At 38.5% G+C, this 14,925-nt stretch overlaps 1 protein-coding gene across 2 annotated transcripts in view; it reads left to right on the forward strand.

Annotated features, from left to right (window-relative positions):
* Window positions 1–10,775: 10,775 nt before the first annotated feature.
* The window catches only part of slc1a7b (solute carrier family 1 member 7b), a 38,575-nt gene continuing 34,425 nt past the window's right edge, over window positions 10,776–14,925 (forward strand). The window contains exon 1 of one of the 2 annotated variants that reach the window (XM_053321797.1): window positions 10,776–10,916. In XM_053321797.1, the coding sequence (XP_053177772.1) occupies window positions 10,776–10,916 (141 nt within the window). The remainder of the gene's footprint in view (window positions 10,917–14,925) is intronic. The other variant, XM_053321798.1, reaches the window with a different exon arrangement.

Genomic DNA, 14,925 nt, shown 5'->3' on the forward strand with positions numbered 1-14,925 from the left:
CTGTTATTTTCTCTGCTCCTGTAGAAGGAATGATTAACTGTATCAAAAGCCTTGTGGTGGAAAGTATATTCACTCAAGTACTGCACTTCAGTACAATTGTGAGGCTTCTTATCAAAGCATTGCACCACAGGAGGGATGATGATTCCTTGTAGTATTTCAGTCAACAGTAACAGTGATCAGCCTGATGGGGGCACCATACTTAAAGGGCAAAAATGTCTGCATCAGTAGTCTGACTGACAACAATCAGAGGGCTGCACTTTATATCACATTATACACTAAGGAAGGGAATTCTTTGCTGCTGTATGAGTGAGATTCCACAGGGATCATAAGCTGAATCTGACATTGGGCATATTGTTCTTGCTTGTGCTTGTTTCTGTAGGCCCGTTGTGTGTAGCAGGAGGCAGATAAAAAAAAAGGGTTTTTTTATTCTATCAACCATGACACTGACAAATTATTAAAAAACAAGAACATAAATGAAAGGCCTTTCTTAGTTTGAGCCATGACTTCAATACACAAGCTACAGTAAAAGGAGTGAGTCTGAAGAGTGGCCACACACACACACACACACACACACACACACACACACACACACACACACACACACACACACACACACACACACACACACACACACACACACACACACACATATACACACACACACACCTTCCTGCTGCCAGAAATACTGACAGGTAAGAATACACCAAATGGGTATTAATCTGCAGCTGAAAATAGTCACCATCATATCTGGTACCTGTTTGACTTTGCTTAAAAACTGCAGTGGCAAGATGTTTGAGAAAATTACGGAGCCTTTTTTTTATTTTTTATAAATGACTTAATATTTGTGATGAATGTTTTCAGTAGGAACTAATGAGTTTATAGAGCTGATTTCCACCAGCAGGATAGGGAAGGAAGAAATGAATGAGACTTGGACTAACAGTGTTAGTTTTGGTTTTCATTATGGGATTTGACAGAAGGGAATATTTAGAATAATGCCAGGCATATTCTCTATAAATGAAAATGAAACCACACCCTGGAGACAGAGCCAGACAAAGCAAACCTTCATAATGCACTTATGACTTATCCACAGTTCTCCTCCTGACATTGCAGTGTTTTTAGTACCAAAGTCACTCTTTCTGTTACTATACTAAGAGGGAATTTGATGCTAAAAAGACAGTAAATGCGTCAGATATCACCTGATATGACTAACTCAGACTGCTGAGGCCTCGTATAAACTTCACATCTTTTAACCCTTACATACTGTTTGGGGTCAAATTTGACCCATTTTTACATTCAAGAGCTTTAAAATGCTTTTCCTAATGTGACCCCAAATATACAAGAATGGAGATACAATGCATTTAAAAAAAAATTTCTTGCAACTGATGCACATTTTTCTGAATGTGTTTATTCAAAGGTCACTATTCATCATATTCTACAAAATGTTCTTCTGCACCATAATACAGTGATTGTGAAGGTCTTTTTCTCCCCGTAGATAAAATATTATACACTCTGTTTGCTAACTGGCAGCTTCATTAAGGATTAATCAAACATGTATTAATGACTGATGGGGAATTTATGAATGTGAATTGGAGCAGAGACTAATTATGACACAGCTGTGTAAATATAAGCAATATGTAAGGGTTAAATGACTGTGTGGTCACACTGTGGATTCTGGCCTACATGATCCATCATTGCAAAAAGCTAATATGAATTCCTTACAAACATTACGATGGATGCTTACATGAGTTTCTCTGTGCATAGGTTGAAGCAATGTGCTGCATTCAACATTTATATTTAGCATGGCTCATGTGTCTGCATAGTGTGGTGCACTCAAAGGTAATTGAGCTACTGTATGGAGTATTTTTGTGTGTTATGCACTTTATCATAATGCGCTGTACGTTTTGTGCTCTTGTGCATATTTTTCAATGAGTAACAGAAGAAGCACTTTGAAGTCATCTCCTACCTCAAGGCCACACTGTTGTTGTAGCATTTCCTTTCTGTTTAAGGCAAGCTATATTTTTCAAGTAGACATTGTGTTACCTCAGGCTCATTTCACTTCTTTGATTTGAAATGAATCTACAAGTCAAGTTCATAAAGTAACTTTTTCTGCATTCATTTGATTCCCAATCATGATCATGTTAATATAGACTTAAATATTGTTGTGAAATGTAAAATAATAGAATTTTAAACATGCAAGTTTTCCTTCTGTGTCCCCATGAGGTTGACATTTGTGGGTTTAAAGGAAGTCTTTCGACATCTGTTGGGTGGATGCCATACAATTAGGTACATACATTCATGTCCTCCTCAGGATGACTTGGAACAATGTAAGTGATCCCTTAACTGTCCAAAAAAAGCACTACATTTGAATTGGTCCAATACCTACAAAACAAATGCTTTCTCCATCAGCCTCAGCTGTGCTTTGTGTTTCTGTTCCAGCTTAAAGCACCGCTGTGTCAAAGCAAAGCCTCATAAAGCTGCTGTAGACTTTTAATCTTGTTTCTCAAAAGAGAGCACATCACAATTGACAGGGCAGGAAATTAATTTTACTTGGCTTACATTAAACTTTGATTAAATTAGATGTATTAGATTGTTATGATTATAAAACACAGCAGGTTTCAGCAATTGCATGGCCTATTTTTTTTTATCCCTAGATTGGTTCAGAATCTGATTGTCGTTGATGTTTCAAGAGAAATTTGACATATTGTCCAGATTGAAAACCTCCATGTTTTTTTTTTTCTATTTTGAAAGTCAGAGTCAAAGACCAATCCCAGCCCATCAAGTGATACATTTATCCAATCAGCTGCCAGTAGGCTTTGTGTTGATGGAGAGAACTGTCAGTCATCTAGTGAACAGCTTACTTGAAATGACATCTGTCCCAAGCAGATGCCTAATGAGCCTTAGCAGACCACAGCGAGAGTCTGGCTTTGTGAGAATATTGCAAAAGAAAACAAAACCAGTGGAATCAAGGTTGCATCCGAAGGGACTCAGAAAAAATATGATGTCTGTTTTTAGAATTGGTTCAGAAAATGAGATGTAGAAATGATTATGACGTGCTTGGTCAACCATTACATTATATATTTAATTCAAAACATTTAAACTACATAAAACTACATAATGGTGTATGTGAGTACAGTAATATAAACTTTGTGTTACAACAGCCAGTTGTAATCATTTGGAGAATGAGGCTGCTGGAGGATCACACTCTGCAGACTGATTGCCTGCTGCTCCGAGGTAAAGGGCAGGCGAAGGTTGAGGGACTACAACCTCAATACTACTCGTGATGACATCAGAGACCTACGCTGTCATCACTGTATTACGTAATCACAGAGCAAACACAACACAACACCCTTAGCCATATTCTACATATATAAATCTGAAGAAACATACGGCAGGTTCTAACGCGTGGCTCATGCATGTTATCACTTTGGGCCTAATTGGTGCATTTTTCTGCTGGATTGGAGGCGTGTGAGCAACTGCGTTTCGATTTTTTAATGAATGAATACATGTCAGCTTCTGGGAGGTTGTCTAATCCTGTGTAATCCCTGCCTGATGAAACCAGATAGAGTGGAAATATTGGCAAAAAAGACGGATTAGTGACCATGGAGTCTGGCAAAACATGTGATAGCAGCACGAGCACATACTTTACTCACACATATGCAGCTCTCGGCTGGCACACGTACACAGGCGACACGCCACGGCACTGGGCTTCATTCATGATTCTTTCCTATGTAATAAAAAAAGACTGAGAGAAGTGTGTGTGTGTGTGTGTGTGTGTGTGTGTGTGTGTGTGTGTGTGTGTGTGTGTGTATGTGTGCTATCAGGGGTTTGGGGTTCTCTGCAAAGCATCTTTATATTTTGCAGTCGAATGGAAGCTCATGATTGAGAAATATGGTTTTCTTGCTTATATTTTATTGGAAAATAGGAATTATAATTAGAGATGTTGTAATACCCTTAAGAATTTATTCCATCATGTTTGCTTTCCATCTTTTCATTTATTGTGTTTATCAAAAACTCAATTATGGCAATGATTTAGTCATAATCAAGTCTTTAAAAGTACACCTGAAGCCAAATGGGAGGTATGCACTTCAGAAAAAAAAGAAGAAAAAAAAGAAAAAAAGTGGGGGGAATTAAATTGACAAACTGTGCGACCTGACTGCTGCACACATGGTCTCATCATGAGGACAGACTGTGAAGGACAAAGCGACCTGAATCACTCTGGCTTTGGGCAAACGAAAGATTAAAACTCCTCTCTGGGTGAAATAAATAAATAAAAATGAAATCTGTGCAGCAGAGAGGGGCCAGTTCAGGCAAACACACAGCAGGAGTGTGTCTTCAAAGTGCAATCATAGTTTCCACCACCTAGACTGCACAAAGGCTAGCCTGAGGTGCTTGTTAGCTGTTGTTGTCAAAGTCTCAATTAAAATATTATAATGATTATATAATGAGTATTTGGCATTTTATTCTCGTTCTTGCTAAAAGTAAGATGATCAATCTCGTGTTGCTAAATATGGAGCTACAGCTAGGAGTTAAATAATACACCTACCCATCTCTAGCTTACTATGCACCATGTTGTATCTTGTTTGTTTAATCTACACAATGAAAAAAATGATAAGTTGTAGTTTTACAGGATGTAATTAACAGGAAGCCAGCAGACACATTTTCTATATAAATCACAACTAGATTTACTTTTTGGTGTTTAGGTTTAACCAAATGAGATACAATCTGTTACTGGATTTAGTTTCATTTGAACTGAGTCAATCTAGTTTTTTCACTCTAGGCCAGAGGTAGGCAAATAGCGGCAAAATCTGTCCCTTCAACAAAAAATATTTGCCCCCCTAATGAAAGGGGGGCTGAAGTTTTTCCTTTTACAGATCACATCAAATGTTCTACATCACTCTTAATAAATCTACATGAGATAACAATAATAACACAAGGCTCACTTAAAGCCTATATACTAATAAATATGAGCTTGTAACATATTTTACACTTATACAGGTACATGACAAAAATGCTCCTATCTGACCAAAACAGATTTGTGTCAATAACAAAACTTCAGCTTCAACCATGAATGAAACAGGCCAGTGAACCTAGAACTGTTTTATACAAACAAAAACATGTGTATTTACTGTAGCCTACCTATAGATCTGTGCTGTGGGAACATAGGGCTGAGGGAACATAGGGCTGAGGGAACATACGTTTGAGGGAACATAGGGCTGAGGGAACATAGGGCTGAGGGAACATACGTTTGAGGGAACATAGGGTTGAGGGAACATAGGGTTGAGGGAACATAGGGCTGAGGGAACATAGGACTGTGGGAACATAGGGCTAAGGGAACATAGGGCTGAGGGAACATAGGGTTGAGGGAACATAGGGTTGAGGGAACATAGGGCTGAGGGAACATAGGACTGTGGGAACATAGGGCTAAGGGAACACAGTTGAGGGAACATAGAGCTGAGGGAACATAGGAGTAAGGGAACAGGGTTGCGGGAACATAGGGCTGAGGGAACATAGGGTTGAGGGAACATAGGGCTGAGGGAACATAGGGCTGAGGGAATATAAGGCTGAGGGAACATAGGGCTGAGGGAACATAGGGCTGAGGGAACATAGACACACTCCCTTTAAAGTGCTAACATGTTCTCACATGGCTAGCATTTGATATTAGCTACACTAGTTCACCAGCTAGCTCTGCGGTTGGTCATAATATGTCTGTGGCATATTTGCCAGTTTGGTGCCACTTTCTCAATATTTCAAAAAAATTAAGCAATTCCTGTAGTCAAACTTACTAAGGTGCAATTACAAAGCAAGTATAAATCATTACTATAATACTGTGCTTTGTAGGCTTGTTTAAAATTCAACAAAATTCTAATGAGTTTTAGAAAACCTGTCTTAAAATTTAATGTAAAATCAACCACATTCTATCTTTCTAGAGATTAACATCCAAAAGTAGATGACAGCTGCGACAACAAGTCATGAGAGAAATTATTATGAATCTCACGTGACAAGCCTGGACTCCAGTACACTGACAGCTACTCTACATATACGTACACAAACGCACTTCTGTTAATCCCCCTGGCTATTCTCATAAGGCATTTATACATACATTACTGAATGAAATCCATCTGAGTTGTAAAGCCTTTATGCACACTACTTCTGTACCACGCAGCAGAGGGAGGTATCTTTTAAATACAGCTTGTTATTGGACACAGCTGCAGGTCCTTCTGGATAGGCAGTCACGCAATTTCAAGGTGGTGAAATGAATCTTACCAGCCATCAGAATGTATTTTTACAACTCACTAAACTGATGGGATAAAGACTAGGTTGGGCACCCCTGCTCCCTCTTCCTTTGTTGAAACTGCAGGAAACTAAATTGACAAAATTAATGGTTTTCACTTTAGAACAGTACAAAAAGCACCGTTTCCCTCCAAGAGAGACAAGGATTAGAAAATCCATAGCTAAAATTGCAGTTAATCTCCTTACACACTGTACAATAAAACACTCAGGTCTGCAGAGATTCAGAGTTTATTCTGCTAGGCTGTACCAGCAGGGCCAGCCATAGACATGAATGTCTGGCCCTGACTGACTGAGTCACTGACTGAGTCATGACGTTACACCATTGGTCAGCCAAAGTATCCCAGAATGCATTTCACACCAACTGGCAGTGATGGCAAAGATTAAGCAGTTGTAATTTATTCATGTAGTAATTTGTGCTGTAAAATTGTTAATATGTCACGCTATTAAGTTTTAATATGGTTTCAGGTCAGAAAGTAACCATGTAGATTCCCAATATGTGGTCAGTTTATCCAAATAATGCTTATTTATAAATCTGCTGCAATGTTTTTGGAGTCATTTACCTCTCGAATCAGCAGCCTGACTCCTGCGATGAACGAGATGTCATCGTCTGTCATCAGTCCAATAGAACATGATCTGATGAGCCGATCTGTGCAGCGCTTTGGTGATTTAATGTTGGCTCTAATGTCTGAGTAGTATTTTGATATATGATATAATTCATTTTGGAAGATAAATGATAAATGTTGATAGATGAAATCTAACAATTGTAGCTGCCACATTAGTTTAAATGTAAAATGAAGCTTCATCTTGTTAATGGACAGAATGACAGCGCTGCCTCTGCTCTATTTGAACAGATATCACCACATTTACATACATATAAATATATTAAAATGAACAGATCAATTTTTAATACATTTCATTTCACATTATTAAGATTGGATTGTTGTTATAGTTTACAGACTGAATAGCATCATTTAGTTCATCTCTAACTCAATGAGGTTATTTTCTTGTGAGAAAAACTATTTGTGGAGCTCTGAGTTGAGATTATTTTGACACAGTACAGTCTGATAGGTCAGCAAGTATGTTGCTGTTCCAATTGCTATTTGTTCTCTAAATCCTTTTATATTGTTCATATTAGTGTTTTCTGTATCCAGTTATTTTTAACCACATCCGTCCCTGGGGGTTAAGGTTAGGGTTACACACAATGAAGAAACACAAGAGTTTTGCAAATCCTCCTTGTAGCGGATCCATTCTAGCATCAACCATTATACATCCATGGTCATACATAAATCTAACCAGCATGCATTGTACAGTGATCACCAGTGTTTGAATCTGCACAGGTCTGACTTATCTTGAATGAACCTATGATATTAGGTGATTAAAAACCTTCAAGTTTAAATGCAGGTCTTTTTTTAGACCTAATGGGTGACCCTTCAGATGGCTGAGGGCCATACAGAAATGGGTTAATGGACTTGAAGTGTTTATTAAATCTTAGGAATGTGGTATGACATTGATCCGTTATGTCCTGCATGCAGTAAGGTTTGTGATGTTTGGGACATCTGTGCATCAAAGCTCAATATGCTTTTGATTTTACTTTATTCTCATTTCAGAAAGAAACACAGTCATTAGAAATAAGATCAGTACACTTTTGTTGAATGATATAAGTTACAAAAAATTGAACTATGAAAAAAGGTCTGTATTCCTTTAGTCATGGCTGATGGGACCTAAAAAGAGCAATAATTAGATAAAAGATATATATCAGACCATTACAGTTTTATATTTTGGCAGCACCATAATGATGGGTTGTCAGAAACATCTTCAAAACATCTTTCTTTTTTATTCAAAAGAAAATAAATATTGGTGCTCATTTCTCTGTCATCTGCTATCATTTTGTAGAAAGCAGTGTTTTGTATACTGACTGACAAAATCAGTATTAATAAAAAGTGAACATGTCATAATGCATGGTATGAAACTAGGACAGTTCCTTTAAGAAAAAGAAATGGTTTGACATCAAGTAGTATTGCTTTGATTAGAGTCTGAAAATAATCAGCTGATGAGGACCACGTTCTTCAAGCTCTGATGTGCAGGTGTCTGTGTGGTATGATGGTGGTGGAGGGCCCTCTTTATGTCTCTACACATTTTTCTGCTAGCATTTCATGTTCAAAAGTGCCATAACTACATTTATATATTCATAGACTTATTCAAATCATTCTCAGACAGGGCAGAGATATGCAAGAACAGCTCCACGTGGGAGATGGACTAGAGCAACTTCATCATTAAGAGGCACAGAGAGAGATCTAAAAGGCAAACATCTTCGCTAGTTCAACATTCATCACGACAGCCTCAGACTTTGACATTGCTTTAAGAATTTAAATAATGAGCAAAGATGCCAGCCGAGAACCAAAACTCTCAAGATTACTATCTCCCCTCCAGGAAAGTCAGACAAGGCCATTGTTGATGCATTTAATGTGATGACATTTACATTAATATTTAAGATACATATTTAGGAAGGGTTGCATTTAATACAAACTAGAAGTCAAAACCTTACATTCTGAACATTTTCGTACTGGTGGAGATGACAGGGAAATTGTATGATGGTAGATAATTAGAGCAGAGGAAGACAGTTGAATATCACCTCTGTGAACTGATCTTCATGCTTGATTTATCCGCTTTTTAAAAATCAGTCTTGGGACAGAAGTTGCTTAGCAAAGCTTGTGAGAAGTTAAAAGATTCAGTGGTACTGAAGGTAATATTGGTGAGTTTATCTCTAATTTAAAATACAACACTTTTACTTATTCCTTTTAAAATATAATATGAATAAGTGAATATGTTTGGAAGGCTACAGAACACATTTTAATGAAATATTTTGTACTCTATCAACACAAAGTAATTTTCATTAAGTAAAAGTTACGCAGCTGTCATCATCAGGATTGATGAGCTGGAGCGAGCTGTCTTTTCTTGGGTTCCAACCAGAACCCAGTAGACTAATCAGTGCTTCTTCTCTCTTCAGATAATTAATTAAGTCTAACAGCCTCTGGTTCAATAGCTAGAATGAAAATAGCACTGATCTATTATGTATCAAATTCATGAAGCACTCCAATTTTATGATATGATGATTATATAATAACCACACGAATAATAGTCCTGATGAGGTTTGTGACTATTATAATCATAATTGTATGACTGATCTATAAGTATGCCAGTGTTTATTGTATATCTAATAATAATATTGTAATGATTAAAATACTATGTGTTTCATGATGTGGCATGTTTCAGAATTCATAGCCATGCATTTCCAATTTGCCACAAATATTTTTTTTTCATGAGGAGCACTACTCTGCATGGAAATAATTAGAAATAAAAATAAAGGTACAAATACAACTAACTCACATCAATGGAAGTGTGAAATTCAGTTCATAATAGAGAGGAAAGGGGTGTACTGTATTCATTCACTGGTACACTGAACCAAGTTGTCATCAGTCCTTTTATAGATCCAAAAGAGCTCCCAAACGATTGTCCCATTGTCCACGTTCCCTTTAAGTCTGTTGAGCAGAGACTCATAAGATACAGTCTCCACCGTGGCATTTATCCAGTCCTTCAGGTCTGGTGATACAGTCGTTTTCCAATGTCTTAAGATAATTCTGGAGGTTATGACAAAACCTACCACAATACCAGAAAATATTCCTTTTGATAGATTTGGTATGAAATCTATCCCCATTCTAAGGTGGACCCCAGGAGGAGATGTAGAAAAGCTAACAAAGAACCAAAAAAACAAACAGTGGCAATTTCACTGCTCAGATATCCCTGCTTTAAATAGAATAATTATTACCTCTACATAGGCAGATGTCTAATTGCTGTATAATGATGGTGGGTAAAGTGTCTTAGTGATTGAACCCCTCACTATATGAAACGGTTGTATTTCAGAAAGCTGTAGACATTTGTAGAAACTACACACAGACCTCCTTCTGTTTTCTACCAGTGTACCAGGTTAAGAAGGCCTGTGAAGTTCCTTGGCTCTGCTAACCTTTGCCAAATTGTTCATGGATCTTTAATCCAGCCTCAGACCTGTTTAATACAGTAGCGCTCTAACAGGATTGGTGATGTTAACCCCCAGGGTTGCCAGCTGTTCCATCCCCCTGGCGGTGGTGGTCGGTCACTCAGCACACACAGGGCCGCTGATGGGTGGAGCAGGGTGGGAGGGGATGCCTGGAAAGTGAGAGGATCTTCTTAGCTTAGTGCAGATAGCTGCAGCGAGAGGACGAGAGGGATGCTGAGCCAGAAGGTGCTATAAAAACGCTACAGATGATTGGATATTTCACACAGCATCACATCTAATTCTGGAGTTTTTGGGGTTTTTTTGTTCTTGTTTTTTTTACTTCATTTACTCTTTTCTTGCCTGTTGTTTCCCATCATCACACCTGGATTTTAGGCTCTGGGGTTGGGTATATTTATGGGTTGCTGATAGGACGCAGGACAGGTGACACACAATGGCCGTGGCTTTGGACGCAGTGTGGGTGAGGGTGAAGAATGTCTGCAAGCAGAATGGACTCCTCATCATGTCGGTGATGGCTGTGGTCATTGGGTGTCTTTTAGGATTCTTCCTGAGGACACGGCGCCTCACAGAACAGGTCAGTCTGTCTCCTCCCCCTTAACCCACTGTGACGTCAAGCAGGCAGAAGATGGTGTTTGGGAGACAATGTTTCCCCCATTACTCTAATAGTCAGTCTAGACTATCTAACATTAGATGGTATGGGATAACATCTGATTCTCTTACCATGAAGACTGGAAGATGGAAAAAACACTTAAAACATAAAAGATACAATGGTAGTTTATTGCAAAGTGATCAACAGTAATTCAAGTATTAATGAAACTGTGAAAAGATGCAAACACCCACACAGAGGTTATGCTGATATAAGGCATATTATCAATGTGAAATCATAGATAAAAATGCAGTAAATGCAGCGTTCTCTCTTGATATAGGTTACTGGTAAATCAATGCTTACCACATCCATCTGTAACAGTCACACACCTTGGACAACAATAAAAGCAGAAATGAATTACCTCAATCAAATAAGCTTTGAGTTTCTGCTTGTTGATTTTCATACTGCAGTGGCATGGGTAAGCAATAGAGCTGCCTGAAAGCTTGGGAAAACACAACAACAGTAATGGAAGCCTGATTGGTTGGAAATAGGTTAAACCCTTAACAGGCAGCAACCTGCTGATGGGCCAGTCATCATAATCCCACACAGTGCAACCAAATGTTGTTTAAACCTTTATAACTTCATCCCAAAGTGTTCAAAGATACCAAATATATGATACTGAAACGTGGATTACTAGGTATGATTTTTTAATTTAATTGTAAATATCATATAGTTTCACAGTGTTGAAACAATCAGGCATGACATATAGAAACAGGTGACAAATTAAAGGAAAAACTGGTACTGGTCTGAATGTTTGACCCTTACAGTGAGGGTATCCAGTGGCTCTGGTGTTATGCTGTTAGGCATAACACCATACTGGCATGGTTTGGGTATACTTATCCTTTTAGAGAGAAGGGTCACTACAAATCAGTACAAAGTTATTCTGACGGATCACCTTTATCCAATAATGAAACATTTCTATTTAGATGGATGACTATTCCTCCATCCATAGGGTCACTAAATGGTTGGATGACATCATATGCTATGGCCATCACAGCTACCACGATTTCAACCAAACCGAACCGGTTTTGGACCACCACCATCATAAAAACACCAAATGAGGGAATATCTTTTGGCAGAATGGTGTTCATCCCTCCAGTAGAGTTCAGGGACTTGTAGAATCAATGCCAAAGGAGCATTGAAGCTGATCTGGTGGCACATGGTGGCCCAACACCTTAGTAAGACAGAACTTTGTCCTCCTTGCCAGGAAATTTGAGATACGTTACCTTTTCATACTTTTGGAACATCTTACTAAGATACTTATAGTGTAATAGTGTCAGATAGTGTTAAACAAGGTTATCTTTCCAACCCTAAAGCTACAACAATGGAAATGCAAAAAGTATTCACAGATTTAGCATTGCACCCGTGTAACATTGTAGGAATGACAATTAAAGAGGAATCGAAGCAGCAGAGCCAGAGTGTCGTCTTTTGTAATGTAAGCATCATATTTGTTGTCAAAACCTGCATGCCTACATTACCCAAATTGCCACTCAACCACTGACAGTTCAGTCAGAGATTCTGTGTGTTATGCTAGTAGCAGCTAATGCAGCCTCAATAAGCTAGACTCAAGCAGAGTTGAGGAGTGGGCTACAGAGATCTGTCAAACCCACAGATTCTTTTCATTTTCAAAATTTGGAATCTTCAGCTCCAACTGATATTTCCTCAAGTGACATCACTTGGGGCAATTTGGGTCTTAAAGAGGTGTGGGGTGCTTTTGATTGATAGGTAGAAAACATACACATATACAGATCCAGGCCAAAAACAAGCCCACAAGCTGACAGTAAATAGACGGGCGTAACTTCAGCACAGTGCTCTAGATACAGCCGCCGAGCAGCTTTACGGAGGGGCCCCATAAACAAAATGTAGCCTTTTCTTTCCCATCACCCCTCTGACTAAAGCTGTCATATTCTTAAATAGGCCTAAAAATAGACTGTGGCTCCTTTACTCTCACAATGGAGGATTACAATCCAATCAAACAAATGCTTTCTCTAATTGTACATCAAATAAGAGTGCATGTCAGTGTGACGCATTACAAGGTAACACAGGAGGCACAGACCTATGTGTTTTCAGACAATGGAGACCCAGAGCCCTTGGTAGTTTAGAGCTAAGACCTTAAAGTACAGGCAATCTGTTTGAGTGTGTGTGTGTATGTGTGTGTGTGTGTGTGTGTGTGGATGTGTGCTAGTGTGTGTAAGTGCATGTGCAGCATTAGTAAAGTGAGATCAAATCAGATGTGACTCATCTCTGAGGAGAAATTAGACGACTGTACTGTAGTACCAAAAAAAGTTAAAGGATTACCCTTAAATAGAAAAAGTCAATGTAATTTAAATTGGAAGTCATTCAAACTTACGTAAACACACATGAACACACTGAGTGTAAATGTATGGATAAATCTATGACATAAGTCTGGATTATAGTATTAGGAGGATCTGCAGAATCACACCATCAGCAGCAAATTGGACAAAGAATGAGACAGACGTGTGAAGTGAGTAAATCAACAAGAAGACATCAATTTATATAGTTTATATTGAATAACTATGATGGAATACTGAAATGTAATGGTACCTCATTGGTGGTAATGCGACATGAACAAGTGCTTTTCTCCCTCCAATCACAAGCTTGTTCCTTTGACCTTTATATCCAATACAAGGAAAGAGCCTATATACGGAGCAGAGCAGGGTCTTCTACATATATTGCTGGCTTTAGTAGACTGTTAACAGAATTAATTAACAGAAAGGACAGCAATATATATAGGCCCTTGCTCCAGTTTACACCTGTGCCAAATCACTTGTCCACATAACTGGCTGGTTGATGACTGTCACTGACTGATTAACATGAAAAAAATCAGAGGAAAGTGTTTGAGAGCATGCAGGCTTTTGATTTAGACAATGTTAACTCCATTAATCACAGCCTGCCTGTTTGAGACTAATGAAATCAGTGTGTAATTTACTAACCAAAGTAACTGGTTCAGTGTTGTTGTTGGGTTTGTTTTGTAAAGACAGATGTGTGTGTCAGAGGGGTGGAATATAATGACTTAAGCCACTTTCAGGGACACAAACCAGACTTAACACCAGTTGATTGGGGACAGCAATTGGGGACAAAAGCTGTGTCCCAATTGGTATAACCCTGATAATTGGGTCAGTAGTTAAATTTAGGGTAAAAAAAACTAATGTAAGTCTATGTAAATATGCCAAAAGTACATACTGTAGGTAAGATCCTGTGTGTGTGTGTGTGTGTGTGTGTGTGTGTGTGTGTGTGTGTGTGTGTGTGTGTGTGTGTGTGTGTGGGGTGTGTGTTGGAATAAATGAAAAGTCTGTCTCCAGCTACCTCTCCTCTGGCTTACAGTGCTGGAGTTATATATATGCTCCACTAGCATTAGTCTCTAGTTGATGGGGTATGAAGTATTGACTACTTCGCCTTCATAACATAAAGCTAATTACTAAGCTAATTACTAAGCTATTTCTTTATTACATACAGCACTAAGATAGCTGACTAAGATAGAGACACTGTAAAATCATGTAAAACTGAACAGGTGTTATTGTGGCTTTCAGGTCATTTAAACTTATACATTACTCAAGATTAACTTGGGGTGAGTATCGGTACTCGATACCTTTAAGGTATCGAAGGAAATAAATCGATACTAAGTAGTATCGAAACGTCTGCCGTCAAACGATACCTGCAATCGATCCTTTTTGCACCCAGAGCTAGAAAATAGGACTATTTGTATGGACTTGCTCACAGCCTATTTTGATATAATGTGACATGTGATTGGCCCACTGCCACAGCAGCTACAACCTGTCTATGGTGGTGAAGTCGTTGTGAATTTGAGTTAGCAGCTTAGCAGTTCAGCAGCCAAGATGCCACCTAAACGCTCTAATGTCTACTCTACATGCCTGTTACACTGATAAAAGCAAGAGCACAAAATGTGTAATGGGTA

This window comes from Scomber japonicus, chromosome 7 (genome assembly GCF_027409825.1).
Source record: "Scomber japonicus isolate fScoJap1 chromosome 7, fScoJap1.pri, whole genome shotgun sequence".
NCBI classification, from domain to species: Eukaryota; Metazoa; Chordata; class Actinopteri; order Scombriformes; family Scombridae; genus Scomber; species Scomber japonicus.